We start from the raw sequence: 19,857 nt of genomic DNA, 5'->3' as shown, positions 1-19,857 counted from the left end.
TCTATGTCCTTTTTCATGCTTATATAATTTGCAGTAAGTTCCTCATAGTTTCCCTGTAGTCTTTTGTAATTGTCTCTGAGCTCACTGAGTTCATTGAGCTTCCTTCGAACCGTTGTTTTGAACTCAATATCTGATAGTTTACTTGCCTCTATTTCATTTGGTTCTCTCTCTCTGGGGATTCCTCCTTCCCTTCAAGTCGGGGGTGTTTCTTTGTCTTCTCATTATTTGTGAGACTCTTCTTTTTTGCTTCTGCTTCTTAAATTGATCTGTCTTGACTTTCTGACTTTGTGATGTGTCAACACTTTTCTTATTATATAGTGATATTCTTGGTCTCTTTTAACAGTTTTTGATGTAAAACCTAGTTTATCTGTTATTAATGTAACCATCCCTTCTCTAGTTTGGTTACTATGTATATGGGCTATCTTTTTCTACCCTTTTACTTTCAACCTATTTGTGTCCTTAGATCTAATTTGAGTTCCTTGTATGCACCATATAGTTGGGTTCTCCATTTTTTGATTGAGGGAAATTAATCCATTTACACTTACACTTAAAGTAATTATTGACAAGTGAAGACTTAATATTACCATTTTGTTATTTTCTGAATATTTTATAGCTTATTTTGTCCTTAATTTCCTCTCATCTTTATGTATGTTTATTTGATTTTTTAGTGATATGTTTTGATTCCCTTCTCATTTCCTTTTGTGTATATTCTATAGCTATTTTCTTTTTAGTAACCATGGGGAATAACAAAACATTCTAAAATCATAACAGTTTATTTTCAATTACATAACTATTTAATTTCACTTGCATACCAAACAGTGCATATCCTTTACAGCTCCCCTCCACACGCTTAATGTTATGTTTTGAATTTATGTTTTTGAAGTCACAAACTACATCTTTATATATTGTGTAACCATTAACATAAATTCCTAATTTCTTATGCTTTTGTTTTTAAAGCCTGTAAATGAATTTAAAATGGAGTTATCAAAAAAAATTGCAAAATCTGGGTTTATTTTTGTCCATATACTTACTTTTACCAGAAAAATTTATATTTTATTGTCTGGTGTTCTTCCACTTCAACTCGAAGGACTCCTGTTAGCATTTCTTGTAGGGCAGATCTAATGGTAATAAACTTGACAGTTTTTATTTATCTGGAAATATCTTAACTTCTCCCTCATTTTTGAAGGATATTTTTGCCAGATACAGTATTCTCAGATGTCAGTTTTTCTTTCAGCATTTTAAGTATGTTATCCCACTGCCAAAGGCCTTCAATGTTTCCATGAGAAATCTACTGATTATCTTATTGAGGATCCCTTTTACATACATAACTAGTCACTTTTCTGCTTTCAAGATTCTCCATCTTTGACCTTCTACAGTTTCACTTTCCCGTGTGTCACACAATGGGTTCCTTTAGGTCCTTCCTACATGGAGTATTGGTTGAGCTTCTTGGATTTTTAGATCCATGTCTTTCTTTCCTCAAACATGAGAGATTTTTAGTCATTATTTCTCCAAATAACTCTCTTCCCATTTCTCTCTTTCATTCTTTCTGAACTTGCATAATGCATGTATGGTCAACTTAACAGTGCCCTATAAGACTCTTAGGCTATTTTTACTTTTGTTCATTCTATTTTCAGTTTGCTTTTCAGACTCAATTATTTCAAATAACCTGACTTCATTCACTGATTCTTACTTTTTTGTCTGTATGTTGAACCCCTGTAGTGATTTTTTCTAATCAATTTTTCTGTTTTTAAGTTCCAGAATTTGTTTGGTTCTTTTTTTATAATTTCTGTCTTTTTGTTGATAATATCCCTTTGTTTACATATTGTTTTCCTGATTCCATTTTGGTGCCTTACCCATGTTCTCGCTTAGCATATTTAAGACAGTTGTTTTAAAGTCTTTGTCATGTAAGTTCCAGGCCTCCATTTCTTTAGGTTGAGTTTCTGAAGATTTATTTTATTCCTTTGAATGGGCCTGGTTTCCCTGTTCCTTTGTATGCCTTATGACCTTTGTTAAATATTTGGGCATTTGAATAAAATAGTCCTCTTTCCCAGTCTTTGCAGACTGGCCATCACTGCTTAGTCCCGAGGAAAGCTCATGGTCCTCTCAAGTCTTTCCTGGGGAGTATCTTTTCCAGGCCTTTGTACATTTTTGTGTGTTTTGGGGTTTTTTTTTCCATTTCCCCATATATACAGGTGCTTTCAAAGCCTTTATTTCATTAAAAGTCTCATTCCTGCTTCTTTCTTCAACCTTAGATGTTCTCGTATTCTACATGTAATCTCTTGCCCCCAGATACCTACAGGTCTGCAGTTCCCCTGCAGCTCCTACATACCATAGAGACCGCCACTGCCTTTTGCGGTCCCTATCCTGAAAATTAGGCTATTTTCTCTTCTTGCCACTCTTCCCGTCAGCAGTTTTCATTCATCTAGGTTTTCCTTAATTCCTTCAGTAAAGTTTCACAATTTTCAGCACATAGGCCATGCACATCTTTTGTTAGATTTGCTCTTAGTTATTTTATAATTGTGGCCATTCTAAATGATATATTGTTTTGTGTTTTCTAATTATTCATAGCTACTGCATATAAATGCATTTGACTTTTTTTATTAATTTGTCAATAGTTCTATTTTCTATGTAGAGTAAACAATCAAATCATCTCAAATAATCACTAGTCATGAACCATCTTTATACATACTGCTATTATTTTTATTAATTTGTTAGTGGTTCTGTGTTTTCTAGGTTGATTAAGGAATCAGATCATCTCAAATAATCATTTCATTTATTATTTTCCAAGCCTCGTGCCTTGTTGTTCATAATATTAAAGTCTACTAATATACTAAATTATAAGTTTTCTAACATTAAATTCTCATTGTTTCTCTGGATAAACTCAACTTGGTCAAAGTTATTGTTTTTTTATTCACTGTTAGAAATGATTGCTAAAATTTATAGAGGATTTATATATCTTATTTCATGGATCAGATTGGCCTGGGATCTTCTATTCTCATTCAGTCCTTTTTTTTTTATTTTAGAATCAAGGTTTATTTGCCTCATAGAATGTGTTGGGGGTAGTTCCTCTTTTGATTCTCTGAGTTTGTATAAGATCAAAAAAATCTGTTCCTTGGAAGTTTTTTAGATATCAGTTTAAAAATCTATTATACCTGGTGCTTTCTTTGTGGTAAGATTTAAATCCTATTTCCTATTTGAGGGAGTTGAAATAGATTATATTTTTCTAGGAATTAATCTGTTTTCTCTAATGTTCAACTTTGTCGTCATGAAGTTGTTGATAGTGCTCTTTTTCTCTTCTGTGTCTGCAGTATATCCCTTTTTTATTCCTAATATTCTTTGAGCTTTCTGTTTCTTGACTAATGTTGTTAGAGGTTTGTCTTTTGTAGTCTTTTTAAAAAATGACTTCTTATTCATTTTTTTAAGGTTTTCAATTGTGTTCATTTCAATTTTTTTATCATCAATTCCCTTCTGCTTTATAAAAATGTTTTCTAATGTATTTTTTTCTTTTTCTTCCCCTTGGTATTTCAGGTTGGACACTTTGGTCATTGGTTGTTGTTCTTTCATGTTCTATAATATAAGCTGTTTTATATTTTTAAGTGTCCTTATATATACCCCACTTTTGGTGCACCCCAAAAGCACAGTTTTACAGTGCTTAATGTTTTATTTCCATTCACTTGTAAGTCATTTTTAATTTCATTTATCTAATGTTAACAATTTGATCCATTTTATTGTTGTGTTTTAGTCAGAATATGCTCTATATCCGGGTAGGCTTTACCCCACCTCAGGGGTTGACAAATTTTTTATGTTAGAGACCAGAAAATAAATATTTCAGGCTTTGAAAATCCATGTGATCTCTTTCAACTACTCAACCCTGCTGTTATAACATAATATGTAAACAAATAGGAAGAATGGCTGCATTTTGATAAAATTATTTACAAAAGTAGATGGTAGGGTGGATTTGATCCAAGGCAGCCCATAGTCAGCATGAGACCTGTTGTTTTGTTGAGGTGTGCTTTTAGAGCAGTTTTTCATATTTCCATGTGTGCCCAAGAAGAATTTGTATTATCTAGTTGTGGGTGTGTCATTCTGTATGTGTCCTAATGGTCATGTTTACTAAATGTTTATTTTTAATTATGTGAATCTGCATATTTTAGCCTTTCTAGACCCATCACTAATTGAGTGTACATTAAAAGCTCCCCATGAGGGTGATTTTGTCCCTGTCTCTTGACTTTCTCTTTCTCCAGTGATGATTTTGTTTAACAGTCTACTTTGTGTTATAGTTGTAAAACACAAGCTTTTTTTTTTTTTTTAATTTACTTACATATCTCTCTCCATCTTTAACTTTTTTAACATTCCTGTATCCATGTTTATGTGTTTCTGGCCAAGATCATGCGTCTGTCTTTTGGTTTCTCTAATCTGACAAATGACAAGCAGTTTTTCTACCCCAAGGTGAAACCACATACATTTTTGGTTCACATTTCTTTAAGACCCACATAAACTTTAGCAAGAAAGTTGATCACATTGATTTTCATACCTCTTTTAGCATCATTTCTATTTCTTTTTACTTCGAGTATTTATTCCAGAACATTCTAAGGATGGATCCTTACTGTGGTAAACTTTCTGAGGTCTTACAATATTTATTATCCCATCTTATATGAAGAACTGTTCACCTGGATTAAAAAGTAGATTTTGAGGGGGTTTTTTCCAATATACTTATTTTTTAAGATTTTATTTATTCATTTTTAGAGTTAAGGGAATGGAGAGAAATAGAGACGAAGAGAAACATCAGTGTGTGAGAGAAACATGGATCGGTTGCCTCTCATGTGGCCCTGCTGAGGACCTGACCCACAACCTAGGCATGTGCCCTGACTGGGAATCAAACCAGCAACCTTTCAGTTCACAGGCTGACTTTTAATGCACTGAGCCACACCAGCCAGGGCCATTTAAAATACACCCAGTGTATTTAAAATACTACTTTAGTCCTGACTGGTGTGACTTGGGAGTGAGCGTTGTTCTGCAAAGCAAAAGGCCACTGGTTCGAATCCCAATTAGGGCAAATATGCCTGGGTTGCTGGCCAGGTCTCCAGTTGGAGGAGTGTGAGAGGCAACCAGTAGATGTTTCTCTTACATGTCGATGTTTCTCTCCCTTTCTTTCTTCCTCCCTTCCCTTCTCTCTAAGTTTTATACATCTTTTTTAAAAATAAAATACTACTTTATCATGAAACTTGGCATCTCTTCCTTTGTAGGTGATGTGCTCTTGTTTGTCAGAAATTTTCAAAAATTTTTTGTGTTCAATATCCACAGATTCTCCTATATTTCATTCTAATAATGTGTCTAAATACCAGTTTTTTCATATCTTCATCAGTAGTCAATGGAGCCTTTCAACCTAAGGTGATTCATTTTTCTTTAATTATGTGAAATCTATTCATATTATTTCTTCAAATATTTTCTTCTTTGCTCTGTATTTTTCCTGTGGGCCTCATGTAGATGTCGGACCCATTTGTCACACGCAGTCTGCCTTTACCTAGACAGTCTCTCCCCTTACCGTTTGCCCTCTCTGTGCCTTCCTGCTTGAGCACTGGCTGCTCCTGCATCTGATCCCACTTGACTTGGTCTTCAGCAGTGTCCACTCTCCTGCTAATCCCATCTCTTTCAACCACTGTGTTGCTCAAACTTAATATCTACACTTTTTTCTTTTCCTTGTCTTGCTGCCATGTTGATTTTAACATCTTGGGCCTTCTCTTCTCGTGGTGAATGTTGTCGTTTGGTGGTTTTCCCTTTGCAGCAACTGTGCTTCTCAGGGTTCTGTGCAGTGGAGACTCTGCCTGGCAGTCCATGTTGCAGAAGTGCCCGGGCAGACCTTGGTGCCAATGCACCTAGGCATGGAGGAGGCGTCAGCAAGAGCCAAGGGCAGATGACTATAAAACCAAAGCCAGTCATTGCCCCCCAGGCCCCCCACCCCTAGGCTTGACCTCAGCCCCCTCGAGAGTATCAGCATAAGGGAACGGCTCCTCCCGGGTGGCCATCCACCTGTGCGTCTGCCCTGGTATCCTACTTTCATCCTGCTCTGGAAGGCCAAGCTCTTGTGGCCACTGAACAGTATAGTTGAAGGCTAGTGGTGACTATGCCAACAGACTTAGGGGACATGGAGGAGTAGATCCTACCCTGGTTTTCTCTGCAGTATCCTTGCACTGTGTCCCTCTGCACCCTGCCACGATACCCCACACACCCCAACTCAGCCTTTCAGTTTGCCCAGGGCTTCCTAGCATGCAGAGAAATTTTTCTTACCTACCTCTGGTTTCTCCAAGGGGTACCTGGTAGTCACATGGGCAGACACAGGGTCTCTGCTAGGCCAGGAAAGACCCCCACAGTCTAGGTCTTCTCAATGGCACGCAATGAGTTGTCACTCCTGTGTCCACAGGGTCTGCGGAAGAGGGAGCTACTGAAGGAGCTGCTGCCAGTCATCGGGCAGAACCTCCGCTTCCAGCGGCTCTTCACCGAGTGTCAGGAACAGCTCGACATCCTGAGGGACAAGTAGCTTGCCCACATCTGCCCTGGCTACAGCAAGGGAAGGGCCACACTCTTGCCGCTGATGACGTGCAGGGCCGCCGCTCCCCTTGCCGAGCTACAGTAGGTCAAGGAGACACTGGCAGGAGGTGGTCCGTCCTGCACCAGCACCAGCCCAGCGGCCTGGGTAGACTTCCCTTGTGCCCTGGGCCTGTTGCTGCTCCCTTGGAAGGGGGCAGTTCTGCCTGCTACTCGTCCCCCGCTCCAGGACCCCCGTGCGGAGCGGGAGCTGGGGCTCTGCCCTGCTGCCCTGGAGTCAAAGAGGCACTCCCAGACCTACCGTCTTCAGCACGGTCCAGAGGTGGACACTAGCCCCTGCCACTGCAGGTGCCGTGCTGCTTTAGCGATGACTAATGAGCCATTTGTGAAAGAGAGACCTGAAATGTTAGTATATTATGCAGTCAGTAGACTGACCCAAGCCCTATGTAAAAGGAAACGGTGTTCCAACACACAGACTATTTTTGTACTAGAATTTGCTAACTTGTAATATGGAATTTTCCTTTTGGCCAATAATCAGGATTTCCCTATAAGTCACTTGATCATTGGTTACTTGTAGGAAGAAATTTAAACTCTAATTATGACAGCTACGTTGAAAAATAATTGTACTGAAATTAACTTGTCTATCTTCATTTGGTTTTAATTTTTAAATGTTTGTAAAAAGAGACTGTTTGGGGAGGGATGGGCAGGGGGTGGGTGATTTCTTTTGTAAGTGTAAAATAAATGAACACTCATTGGATACCAAATCATCGTGGGTTTCCTTGCCTTTTTCCTTCTAATTTCTTCCTTTCTCCCCCAACGGTGGATCCCTCCTGAAATGAGAAATGACAGAATATCATAACCAGAAGGGATCTTTAATGTTACTGAACCCCGCTCCCCGCTCCCAGCCCCTCCATGCAGAAATTTCATTTTGCAAAGTACAGGTCGCTTCCCTGGTCGTGCAGAATCTTAGACAGCTGGGTGTGTGGGCAGGCCACGTCGCATGTTTCTCCTCCCAAGCCAGGCATTAACGCTCTTGGTCCTGGCTGTGCTGTCCCCAGGTCCCTGAACACACTGGGCACCAAGGACTGCGGCTGACTGGGCAATTTCGTGGAAGGAAATCAGTAAGTAAAGATTCACATTTGCTGAAGAATTATCTGCTGGGATTTTCTTAGAAAGTGGTCTAGAGGCTGACCTACAGGAGAGGAGATAGCTAGAATTATGGAATCTTCAAATATGGTGAAGGCTGAGCACCTTCACCCCTGCGTCACAGACCTCATCATCACCTCCCTGCCAGCTACGTGTGATCGAGTCAGAGGAAGAAGACCTGGACTTGGAGTCAGAAGGCCCAGGTGGCTTCGGCCATTGACATCATTCAGGCTGCTTCCCTGTCTGGAGGTCATCTCACCTCTTGCCTCACTCATATGTCAGGTGGCTGGACGAGACCCAGGCACACATGCACGCCTGATAAAGCCAGCACACAGAGGCTGCATTGCATGCACGTACACCTCAAAAGCCAGGCTGCGAGCATGGACTTTTCTTCAAAGAATAAGGAGTCAAAGATGCTCTGTGTGTCAGGCAACTCCCCTAACAACTACAGTGAAGCATCGAGAACTCTGGAGCCACAGGATGCGTGTGGCTAAAGGACTGACAGGCCTGCCTAGGGTCCAAGCCAGCAAAAATCTGGGCCTCGCTTTTCAGCTGCCAAATGGAGCTGAGATTAAAAAAGCCTGCATGGTCCTGAGAACTCACCAGGATCACATAGGCAAAGTCCTGGCGCTGGGCAAATGCTGTTGAAGAAAACTTTGGCAGTCTGTCTTTACATTATTTGAAGAGGAAAGGAAGACAAGAAGCAGAAAATTAGAGACTTCTGCTTTCAGCCAAGATGAGTAGCAGAGACCTTCTGCTCATCTTGGCTGAGTAGATTGGCCCCTCTGCCTAAAACACCCAAAGGGAGCAGTCAAAATACATGAAACAGTGGTCTCAAGAAAACAGTGGTTATCAGAAAACAAAGGACAGTAATCCCTGGGAGGTGGGAAAAAAACAAAAAGATGAGCCCACAATGGGAGAGTTTCCAGGCTGCAATGAAGGATGGGGAAGCTGAGGTAGAACCCAGATGACTACTGGTGTTGAAATGAACCGTAGAGAAACTAAGGCAGCTTGAGTTCACACAACAATACCAGAAAGGAAAAAGCTCCATAAAGAGAACCCTGGAGCTCAGCGGAGAGAGCACCCTAGTATACTCATTTGAGTCCTGAGCAGTGCATGCACATGAGGAAACAGCCAAGGCCAGGCAAAGAACCATCTGGAAGGATTACAAAGTGAAAATTGCCTAATTATCACCCAGGGCTAGAAACAGTGCCTGTTCCTACCAACTAGGCTAGAAAAACTCGTATCTCACAGGCTTGGGGTAGAGTACTCAGAAAGTCTTCCCTCAGTATTGGAGAATAATTAGAGCACTACTCCAGATCCATCGAACAAAAAATAAAACCAAGGCCCACAAGGATCAACTTCCCAAGTAATTAAGTACATGGCAAAGCAAAGTTCAAGAGAATTTATAAGAATACCAAAGTATACAGTATCCAACAAGGTAAAGTTCACAATGTCTGGCCTCGAAACAAAGAGTCCCAGGCATACAAAGAAGCAGGAGCACAATTCAAAATGAGAATAATCCAACTGACTGATGAATCTGAACTGACCTAAAATTTACAAAGGTATCAAAAATTAGCAGAGAAGGACATTAGAACGGTTATTATAACACTATTCCTTAAGTTCAGAACGTTAGCTGGAGACAGGAATTCATGATCAAACTTGTAGAGATGAAAACTATAACAAGGTGAAATATGCATGGGATAGTATTAATCGCAGATTAGACACTGCAGAAGAAAAGAGTAGTGAACTTGAAAAGAAAACAATAGAAATGTTCCAGAACAAAGAAAAATCCAAAAGAAGAATGAAAAGAAAATATCATCAGTAACCCTTGGAAGTAAAGGAAATTAACATACAAGTAATTCAAGTCCTCAAAGGAGAAGAAAGAGAAGGGGGTAACAGAAAAAAAATATATAGTTGAAGAAGTAACAGCTTAAAATTTGCCTCACCCCTCCCTACTGGCCCTGGTACCACTGTCCACTTTTCCCTCGACCCTACACCCAAGGCCCACGCCTCTGCTCAGCTCCCTACCCCTGTCCACTGCTGCCCCACCTCAGGCATATCACCTGTGCCTGCCGATGTGTTTGCAAGCCGACTATTGGGTGCCAGTATCTTTCTGGGCTGGGACTCTGCCTCTTTTCCAAGTCTGACCTGATCCTGCCCTACAGTTATTAAAGCTGGGGACAGTGAAACAAAGGAAGGGCTTATGGTAGAAGCAATAACAGGAGAGAGTGCAGGTGGTGCCCTGCTTAGGCTCCCTAGAAACATTACAGGAAAGAAGTGAGCCATGGCAGGGCTGTTCTAGCTCCCAGGGAAGTCAGAGAAAAAGGGGGCCTTGGAGGTAGGATCAGGGGGTGAGCCAAGGACAAGGTGCTGCTGCCCACTGCTTCCCTGATTGCAAGTTTCATGGAGACCCTTAGAGTTTAGGAAGAAATGAAAACTTCATGCCCGGAAAGGGGTATGGATGTGTTCTAGAGCAAGGCCACGCTGAATCTTTGTCCTGAGGACCTGTTAACTTTTTTTTTTTCCTTCTGGGTCAGAATTTTAGGGGAGGTTTTCAGCAGAATACTCATCAGCTTTCTAGGTGCATTTGTACATTTTCAATATGCGGATGCATTAAAATGAGTGTTGTGGGGAGGGGAGAATTACTCTTTGGTCTGCTTTATTGTTTTACTTTTATCCTGGGTCTGTCTGGCTCTAGGGGGGTTTTCATTATTCATTCCCCTGATTTCATCTGTCCTTGGGCTTAGCTGGCCTAAATGGTATTAATTCGGTCTCTGTTTTCTATTTTCCCAGAGTAGGGTGATTTAAGCTATATATTCTCTGGTTAAACCGGAAGGAGAGGCAAAAACTATTTGTTCTCAAGTGTCCTCCGTTGGGGAAGATACAGTCTTATGATTGACGAGCTGGCTATAAATTGGCCAAATTGCTTGGCCTTGTTTCATTTTCTTGTCTCAATTTCTCTATTCCGCTTGCCCAGGAATTTTCCTAGCTTCTTACTATCCTGTTACAGTTCTACAAGGGAAAAAAATTTTACCTTGAAAGTGAACAGTCTGTTCTCTTCTTTAGCATTTTGGCTACTAGATTGTAAAGCTATTGTGCAAATAATTGCATCATGGCTGTGTTATTATTCACGGTGGAAAGTAATCAGTGAGCCGGCCTGAAGCAGTGAAGAAGGATGGCAGTCACTCCAGGGGAAGGCCAGCTCAGGATGCCAAAGGCTTGTCCTTCCCTGACAAACATCTTTCATGCAGCTGAGGCATCTGCATTCAAAACACATCTTCTTCAAATGGTGCCTCTCAAAACAAGTGGCTACTAATACTTACTATGTATTGTGCGACCACCAGCAATCCAGGTGACCCTCAGTAGTCTTCGTTGGTCGTGTGCTGCCAGGTGGCATCTTTGCCGACTCTTCGCACTGATATTCCGACAGCATGCTCTAGAAACCGTATCAGCCACAAAAGATGTTTCCTAAAGGAGCAGGTGCTGAGCCTTGGGCAGGAATACATCTGACACACATGCTCCGAAGCCACCTTTTACGCTGCTTTGAGCGCGTATTTAACTGAATTTTAGAAAGTGTCCTTGAACGCAACTGTCCATAGATTTAGCTAGAATTTCGCTACATATGGAAGGCTGTAGGCAAGGGCAGCGGTAATTCGGTTTACCTCTCCTGACAACGCTGTCGCAGAATTTGCTGCAGGCAGCCCACGCCTGGTATCCTGTGCACGCTCAGCTGCCTTGGGCCCTGGCCGCTGCGGCTAGAATGTGGCCCACCCTCCTGCGGACTCTTCTTCTGAGCACTGCTCACCTTTTCTTAAGGGTATAAGAAGTGCAGTTACGCCTGGACTACTTGTCACAGACCCTCGGGCGGAGGGCGGAGGGCGAAGGGTGGAGGGCGAAGGCAACTCCGCTACCCGATAGCGGAGAAAACTTTCGTGACAGGCCACAGTCAGTGCGCCTGCGCTGCCGCTGCCCGGCCCAGTCTGCTTGCGCGTTGGTCCAGCCCTGGGAAGGGAGCTGCTGCCGCCGCTTCAGCCCGCGGCCGCCCCGGTTGTGGACCCTCCCCATTCGCTTCCAGCAGCACTTTCAGGTGAGGACCGGGCTCCCGCGGGGCAGGGCGCGCACTCCGTCGTGTCAGGCGCGCCCCCGACCCCCGGGGGACCTGGCGGCGCCACGGGCCGGGCCATCGACTCTCCAGCCGACACCGGTGGAAACGGCGCGGTGCGCGGAGCGCGGAGCACAGCTGGCTGGGGCAGGCGGTTGGGTGCCTGGACGCGGTGGCCCTACGTGGGGACCACCAAGTGTGCTAGTTGTGGGAACAGTTATCCCTGGGACAGGGGGCCGTCTGGGCAGCCGCTCTCGGAGCCTTAGAACTGGATGGAATGCTAGGAGCACGCACGTTGGGAACCGAGAACTGCTGAAATGTCCCGTGCCAGTGCCTTTGAAAAGCTTCAACTAGACCACGATTTTCAACCTTTTTCATCTCGGGGCGCACATAAACTAATTACTAAAATTCTGTGGCTCACCAAAACGTATATTTTTGTCAATCTGACAAAAAAAGAAAACAAGAAAAAATAGGTATAGTTTTGATTCAGCCACACCGGACAGCTATTGTTGTGTTGGCTGTTGTCATTTTTTATTTTGCAATCTAAGGGAAAGAGGTTGTGCTCCTGACTAAATAGTCAGATAGCGCACCACTTGGCATAATACCTTCTAAAAATCCTTGCGGCACACAAGTTGAAAATCACTGAACTAAACTGACTAGCGATGCGCATACTTTTCCATCCCAAGCTTTATAACTCTAAAATCTGCATTCAGTCTTAAACTTCGCCCTTTGTGTCTCATGATCCTTACACTAGGGTGACTTTAGGTGGGAGAATCTTCAAATTGTGTGGTTTGTTTTCATAAGATACTTTCAAGACAGCAACATCCCTAAAGTTTAGCTTTTTAATGAGGTCCGGGTGTAGACTGTCTCTAACTCTCCTTCTATAACTGTGCCTTGGAAAAATAAAGGTCGGCTGCCTGTATTTGAATGAGGGTCTGGTACAGGCACTGCAAAGTGCGTCACTCACATCCGATACTCACGTCACACCTGTGGAAGGGTGTTAATGATTCTCTCTTACAGATGAGATGGGACTAAGTGAATCATAGTAGCCTAAAGTGCTTTAAGATAAATCGTTGCAGTTTATGAGATGCGTATTATTTTCCCTGTCTTCTGTTGAAGAAACTGAGACACAAAGATGTTAAGTGAGTAGCTAGTCTTCAGTCAGTCATTGAATAAGAGCAGGATTCAGATTCAGTCTGACTGGGCTGTGTAGCAAGGAACATGATGGATTGAAAGGTCATGTTCTCACAACACAGTGCAGTTTTAACTCAATATCCAAATGTGAAGGGCCCAGGGGGTGGTATAGTGACTATTCAAATCCTCCCATTCTGTAGATTTGAAACTTTCTGCCAGCAGATCAGAGACTGGAGAAACAAAAGGCACAAACTGTGCTGTTCCTCACCTTCGTGCCTGCAGCCCTACAGACTATCTGCAGGTGACCTTTTCTGCCTTCTTATGACCTCAAAAGTGGGGTTCCTTTTCTTGTCTGTGTTCTGAATCCTACATCCTTCCCTCTTTAATGGGGCCTTGCTCAGTAGCGTCTTCTCTTATATTTTTATCCATTTCCTTTTGATGTCCTCTTCCTGTCTGTGTTTTAACCATGCTTATATCTCTTCCATGTTTATGGCAAACTCTTCTCTCTCACTTATCCCCTTGAAGCTCTTACTTCACAGCCAGACATCCTGAAAGAATTGCCTTATGCCTCCGTCAGTTCTCTTATGTTCCTCAGAAACCCTCAGTCTGGTTTTTGTCTCCACTGTTTCCCCTGCATCTGTTCTTCCCAAGATCACAAGTCATCTTTTTTTTTTTTTAAGACAGATGGTATATATTTGTATATTCAGCTTTGAGGACACATACTGTCTCTTGTCGCATATTCTTCCCTTTTTGTTTGGCCTTCTAAAAACTGTAGAGCCCATTTTCAGTTGGGCCATACAAAAACAGCCTGTAGTTTGAACCCCTGCTCTAAAAAATAAAGTCAAACCCCAGCATCACAAACGTTTTCCATGACTTTCCAGCTGCATTTGACACTGCACTTTTTTGCCTCCTCGGGAACTTTCTCTGCTGCTTTTGGTGGTGCCACCATCTCCCAGGATTTCTCCTACCCTAGTTTCCTTTGTTAGGTGCCTCATCTGCATAAGCCTGAGGTCTGTCTTGAGCCCCTTTATCTTTCCATTCTGTGTGCTGCACTGGGTGGTGTGTGTGCCTGCTCATAGGCTCAGTGTCCCAGACAGGCTGCATGTGTTCCTGAGCCTCAGAGCTGCCTGTGGGAGAGGCAGTAGCAGGCTGTGCCTGAGAGCACATGCTGAGGCCAAAGAGAAGGGTTTGAACCTGGACAGGTGCACTTATTGGCTATATGATTTGGGGCCACTTGTGTAATCTTTTTTTGGGCTCTGTCTCTACCTCTGTAAAATAGAGATAAAAGGTATAGATCATTCTTACCTCATAGAGTTATTGTGAGGTTTTGAGTTAGTAGATATGATAAATGTAAAGTGTCGAATGGAGACTGGTATGTAATAAAGCACTGTGTTCTTGGTAGTCGTTCCTGCCATTTTGACAGCTGTTTGTTGGACAAGGTCAATGGATGATCCATAAGTTCCTCAGACATGTCATGTTCAGAAATGGGGTTCATCTTTTGCCCCAAACATGTATCTTCTCTGGTTTCCAGTCAAGAAGCTAGGAGACAACCATGACTCCTCCGTAGCCTGTTGGTTCTTCCTCCTATTTGTCTTTGGCATTATGAACTCCCATTCTCCTCATGACCACCGCTTCCCTAGACTACGCCATATTGTCACCTAGATGGCTGTACTTTGTGTCGGATTATTTGCCGCTAGGCTTCCCCTCCTCCACCCCATTCCCGAGCACACAGGCAAAGAGATCGTTTCAAAACATACACAGCTTCTTAGTCTGTAAGTGAATGGTTCCCCGTTGCCTCTAAGATGAAAATGCCAGACTCCGCCCTGCCTGGTGTGGCTCAGTGGATGGAGCACCAGCCTGCGAACCAGAACATCACAGATTCGATTCCCAGTCAGGGCACATGCCTGGGCTGAGGACCAGGTCCCCAGGTGGGAGCATGCGAGAGGCAACCAATCAATGTATCTCTTGCACATCGATGTTTCTCTTCCTCTCTTTCTCCTTCCCTTCCCATCTCTCTAAAATAAATAAATAAAATATTTTGGAAAGGAGGGAGGGAGGAAATACGAGACTCCCAAGTGCTCCGTAAAGCGCGCTGCATCACTCAGCACTTGCTTAGCTCTCACTGCTCCCCTTCTCACCCTTCGGGCCTTCTCTGGAGCCCCGCGCCCTTGCTCATGGGCTTGTCAATATGCTATCACCTCTTTCCACGACCCATTCTTCCCTGCACCCCTAACCCAGCCCTACTCAGCCTTCTAGTGTCTTCTTAAATGGCACTGTCTCCGGACCCGCCCCTGACTTGCCAGAGCCCTTCTCTGTGTCCCTGTGGCCTTTGGGACTCCATGATGAAGGCCCTCGTCCCATGGTCTTGTAGCCGTTCATTTTCCCTGCTGGACTGCAACCTCAGAGAGGTCGGGCTCTCCTCTTGTTTGCAATTGTAGTCCTGCTGCCTAGTATGTACTAGGCCCTCAGATCTCTGACACCAATTTCATCAATGACTAATTATAATGTAGATTGTCTGGTGACAAGATTTGTAGGTTTTTCCAGGCTCTCCAGACTGCTCACTGTGACTGTTACTGACTTTGCTTTGTTTCTGCCTCCCCTCTGTCCACCTAATCACTCCCCCAAACCACAAATTCCTTGAGAAAAGAAGTAGAAATCACTTCCTCAATTGTACAGTATCTGGAAGGGGAAAACATAGACTAGTGACTGATGAACATCAGTACTCTTCATTGAAACTTAGTTCTTTCTCTAGACCTTAGGTTCCATCCCATGCATAGGAAAATAATTCTAGACACTTTATATTTGTGAATCTTACTGTAAGAATGTAATTTTTTTCCTGTTTTCAATGTTGATTTGTTTCATGTGAAAATTCTCGGGCCAGATTTTTCCCAGAGGATAAACAGTAATTTTGTTTTTAAGATTTTATTTATTTTTAGAGAGAGGGAAAGGGAGGGAGAAAGAGGGGGAGAGAAACATCTATCTGTCACCTCTCATACGCCCAGGCCTCGCCCGACCCAGCCACGTTCCAACCAGGAATGGAACCAGTGACCCTTTGGTCCGTGGGATGACGCCCAACCCACTGAGCCCCACCAGTCAGCGCAAAAACAGTAATTGTATGATGGCCATTGGGAAAATAGAAATCAATGTATGGAAACTTTTAGTCTACAGTCCACTTTTCAGGGATGACCCTGGAGCAGAAGCTGCGCTTTTACATACAGTGCCTTGTGATACAGGATACCTTCCACTTCAGCTTAAGATCATAGAGATTTACTGAGCTTTATTTATTCACATCACACTGGTTTTGAGAGGAGGACTGGCTCTTCAGAAACACTTTTCTTATATTATACATACTTTTTGAACTTTTTAAAAATTCCGGTATTTGAGGTGGAATGCTGTTGCTGCCTGTGATACCTGAGAATGGAAAAGTACTAAAGAGCTAAGAGCAGATGACACCTTGATTCAGAAGAGAAATCGCCGGACCATTCAGTGGCCTCGAAACTCAGTATGAGCCCTAGGTAATTTTCTCCCGGCTGTATCAAAAAGCAGCTGCTAGTTTGTAAGACTTTTGAAATGTGGCACAGCTCAATACACAGAGAACTTAGAAACACATCCCCTCAAGGATTTGATTCTGTAGCTTATCTCTTAGGAGATGCTCTTAGTAGATAGAATCTCCCAAAGCGCTCTGTGTAAATTTTAGGAGCAAGGTGGTCAGTGGTCTCAATCAGTGCTTCTGAGCCCAGGCCAGACTTTAAAAACACCTAGGCAGGCGCCCACCTCAAGTGTTAAATCAGAATCTCAGAGGTGAAGGAGGGGCTTTGGCATTTCTTGCCAGGAGAGTCTCACACACAACTGGGTTGAACCGATCTTCTGTATGTTGTTCACTGTTCATTCTTAAAGAAGGAGGTTGATATCTGAAGCCTTTTAGATGTGAGTAAGGAAAGCAGAACTCTAAGGAGTAGATTGAGCTGGAACTAAAAACAGTTCGTGAGCACCTGTGTCTGCTGTAGAGTCCCCTGGAAAGTCACCCTGAAAAGGGAACCCTGTACCCACAGTCCAATATATGTTCGGTTTATGTAGCCATCTCATTTTGTGAAATGGTGTATTTTTTTTATCCTAACCCAAAGACATGCTTATTGATTTTAGAGAGAGAGGGACAGAAACATCCATGTGAGAGAGAAACATTCATCAGCTGCCAACTGCATGCGCCCCAACTGGGGACTGAACCCACCACCTAGGTATGTGCCCTGACTGGAAATAGAATCTGTGAACTTTCAGTTTACTGGATAAGGCTCTAATCAACTGAGCCACACCAACCACAACTAAAATGGTTTTTGATATACTGAGACAAACAAGAGTAGGCTTAGGTGTCCTGAAATTGTTGTACACCTTTGTAAAACCTTTCAGCTCTTGTGTAAGCTGTGAAATTTTGCCTATGTGTAGACTTATGATCTTTGTGCTGGAAATAGATACTGGGCCAGTTGTTCCCCTTCTGACTTTCTTATTTACAAAGGGAGGAAAGTAACGGCCTGCTCACCGAGGGTGTTGGGGAGGATGAACCTTTGTGAGCGCGACCGAACGTTGGATGACTTTGAATAGGGCTTCCTTGGAAAAACAGATCGTCACTACATACTATATATTTTTCTTTTTAATTAATTGTGTCCTAAAAGGCTCTTTGTCAGTGTTCCTCTCTACTGGCTTTTGAGCATTCTGTAGCTGGGGCAAAAGTATAGCTGGAACAAGCTTTCAAGTAGTATATAGACATGGGACAATGGCCCCATACACAAAGTACAAATTAAGGTTAAATCCTTTCTGGGCCTCTCTCCCCAGTAGACATGACTATATTTTTCAGAAAGTGTTTAAAAACAATCCTACTGTAAATATTCTCCTGCCCTTTACTTTTGTAACTTAACGGTTTGAAGAGCTTTCTCTTAGGATCCCGTACAGATCATGGCATCTATTTGACAGTATTACTTGTTAATATCCCCCTGGGGTGGTAGTTGTTATCACCCTGTCCCCCATCCTGTAAGTATTTCTTTGCTTTCCCCGGTGTTTCCTGGATTTTTTTTCTCCTTGCTGCTTCGTCTGATCTGCTGCTTTCAGTCTCTTCTACATTTTCTTCTGCTGCTTTTCTTGCTTGAGGCCCGCTGGTGGCCTCCATGCCAGGGAGCGATTACCATCACCCTTGGCTGCCAAAACAAAGATGCCACAGAGCTGGGACAGCAAAGTTCCGTGACAAAATTAGAATCCAAACAGATCTTCACAGGCTGGAATCCAACTTGTTGACATTTAACAGGGATAAATATAGGGTCTTATGTTTTGGTTTTAAAATACAGAAAACCTGCAGTAGTGCAATTTGAGAGAGGTTCTATGAAGCACTATACAAGTGTCGTTTTTAAACTACCCTGAACTAACCTAGTCCTAGAATTGTAGGTAAGTTCTATAAAGGACCTCGCTGACATCCTTTTTCACAGGCCCCACTTACAAAGCTCCCTCTTTGAGCTAGGAAAAGCTTGCTGATGAGTTTAAAATATAAAATATATTTTCTTAAATGTATTTACAAATGAACTAAATCTGACTGCCTAAAATAAGTAACTTCTTTACTGGTGAATTATTTAGCATCCATGCACTGGGCACTGGGATAAGGCTGCGAATGAGCCTGGGAAGGAGACAGACACAGAAGGGAAAAGGACTAGCGTCTTCACAGGCACAGAGGTATGAAAACATGGGAGGGTGTTCAGTGCGCCTGCCTGGGGTGCTCTGGCTCCTTCACACAGTTGGTGCTTCACCAAGGGTCCTGTGTCAGCACAGCAGAAGCCCGCTCAGTCGGACTACGGTCTGTCCCCAAGCCCCTTAAAGAGAGCAGCCATGGGACGGTCAAGTGCGTAATTTCTTTTTATGTTTTCCCCAGTGTCAGATTTTTTATAAAACAATTCATAAGTTTTATTTTTATTTTTTATTTTTCAGTTATAGGTTGTATTCAGTCTTGTGTTGTGTGCGTTTCAGGTGTACAGCATAGTGGCTAGACAATCATGTACTTTACAAAGTGACCCCCCCCCCAAAAGGGCTGTTACTCACCTAACACCATACATAGTAGTCATAATATTATTGACTATATTCCCTATGCAGTCTGTGCTTTATATCCTGGTGACTATTTTGTAACTGCCAATTTCTACTTCTTAACCCCTTTACCATTTTCACCCAGTTCCCCAACCCCCCTACCTGGCAACCATCAGTTTGTTCTCTGTATCTGTGTATCTGTTTCAGTTGGTTGAAGTGTCATCCCCCCACACCAAAAGGTTGCAGGTTCAATCCCCAGTCAGGGCACATACCTAGGTTGCAGGTCTGATCTCTGGTCAGGTGCATACAAGAGGTAACCGATTGATGTTTCTCTCATATTAGTGTTTCTCTCTCCCTCTCTTTCTCTCTCTCTATCTCTCTCCCGCTTTCCTGTCCCCTTCCCTCCTTTTCCCTTTCCCTCTCCTTCTCCCTCCCTCCCTTACTCCCATCTTTCTCTCAAATCAATAAACATATCCTTGGGTGAGGATTTTTATAAAATCATGTGATCATATCAGTAGATACTGAAAAAGCATTTGACAAAATCCAGCACTGCTTTATGATAAAAACTCAGGAAAGCGGAACTAGAGGGAGCATAGCTTTAAGAACGGCCATATGTGACCAACCGACAGCTAACATAGCACCCAGTAGGAACAGCCAAAAGGGTTTCCCTTAAGATCAGGAACAAGACAGAGATGTCTGCTTTCACCACTTTTATTCAACATAGTACTGGAAGCCCTAGCCACAGCAGTCAGGTAAGAAGAAGAAATAAAAGTTATCCAAATTAGAAAGGAAGGAGTAGAGCTCATTATTTGCAGATGACATGATACTATATAGAGAGAACCCTAAATGATCCACAAAAAAACTACTAG

At 42.8% G+C, this 19,857-nt stretch overlaps 2 protein-coding genes and 1 long non-coding RNA gene across 7 annotated transcripts in view; 2 read left to right on the top strand and 1 right to left on the bottom strand.

Moving 5' to 3' along the window:
• LOC129086320 (protein HIRA) overlaps positions 1–7,308 on the top strand; it is a 71,734-nt gene extending 64,426 nt beyond the window's left edge. For 3 of the 5 annotated variants that reach the window (XM_054592780.1, XM_054592781.1, XM_054592784.1), the window contains one exon: positions 6,422–7,308. In XM_054592780.1, coding sequence (XP_054448755.1) covers positions 6,422–6,879 — 458 coding nt within the window. In that variant the 3' untranslated portion in view covers positions 6,880–7,308. The remainder of the gene's footprint in view (positions 1–6,421) is intronic. The other 2 variants (XM_054592782.1, XM_054592783.1) reach the window with 2 other exon arrangements.
• On the bottom strand, positions 5,149–11,626 carry LOC129086322 (uncharacterized). The gene is made up of 3 exons (XR_008530798.1): positions 11,019–11,626; positions 6,293–6,424; positions 5,149–5,876 (listed from the first exon to the last, which is right to left on the bottom strand). It is a non-coding gene; the product is annotated as an uncharacterized LOC129086322 (long non-coding RNA).
• Positions 11,627–11,682: 56 nt separating this feature from the next.
• Positions 11,683–19,857, top strand: part of SLC25A1 (solute carrier family 25 member 1) — a 30,606-nt gene continuing 22,431 nt past the window's right edge. Inside the window, exon 1 of the mRNA XM_054592786.1 lies at positions 11,683–11,782. The gene's annotated coding sequence lies outside the window, so the exon portion shown is untranslated. The remainder of the gene's footprint in view (positions 11,783–19,857) is intronic.

The sequence above is a fragment of the Pteronotus mesoamericanus genome, unplaced genomic scaffold (assembly GCF_021234165.1).
Source record: "Pteronotus mesoamericanus isolate MK-2021 breed Mesoamerican mustached bat unplaced genomic scaffold, CSHL_Meso_final scaffold_371, whole genome shotgun sequence".
Lineage (NCBI taxonomy): Eukaryota > Metazoa > Chordata > Mammalia > Chiroptera > Mormoopidae > Pteronotus > Pteronotus mesoamericanus.
Note: the sequence above shows the minus strand (reverse complement) of the source record. Positions and strands in the feature narration are given on the sequence as shown.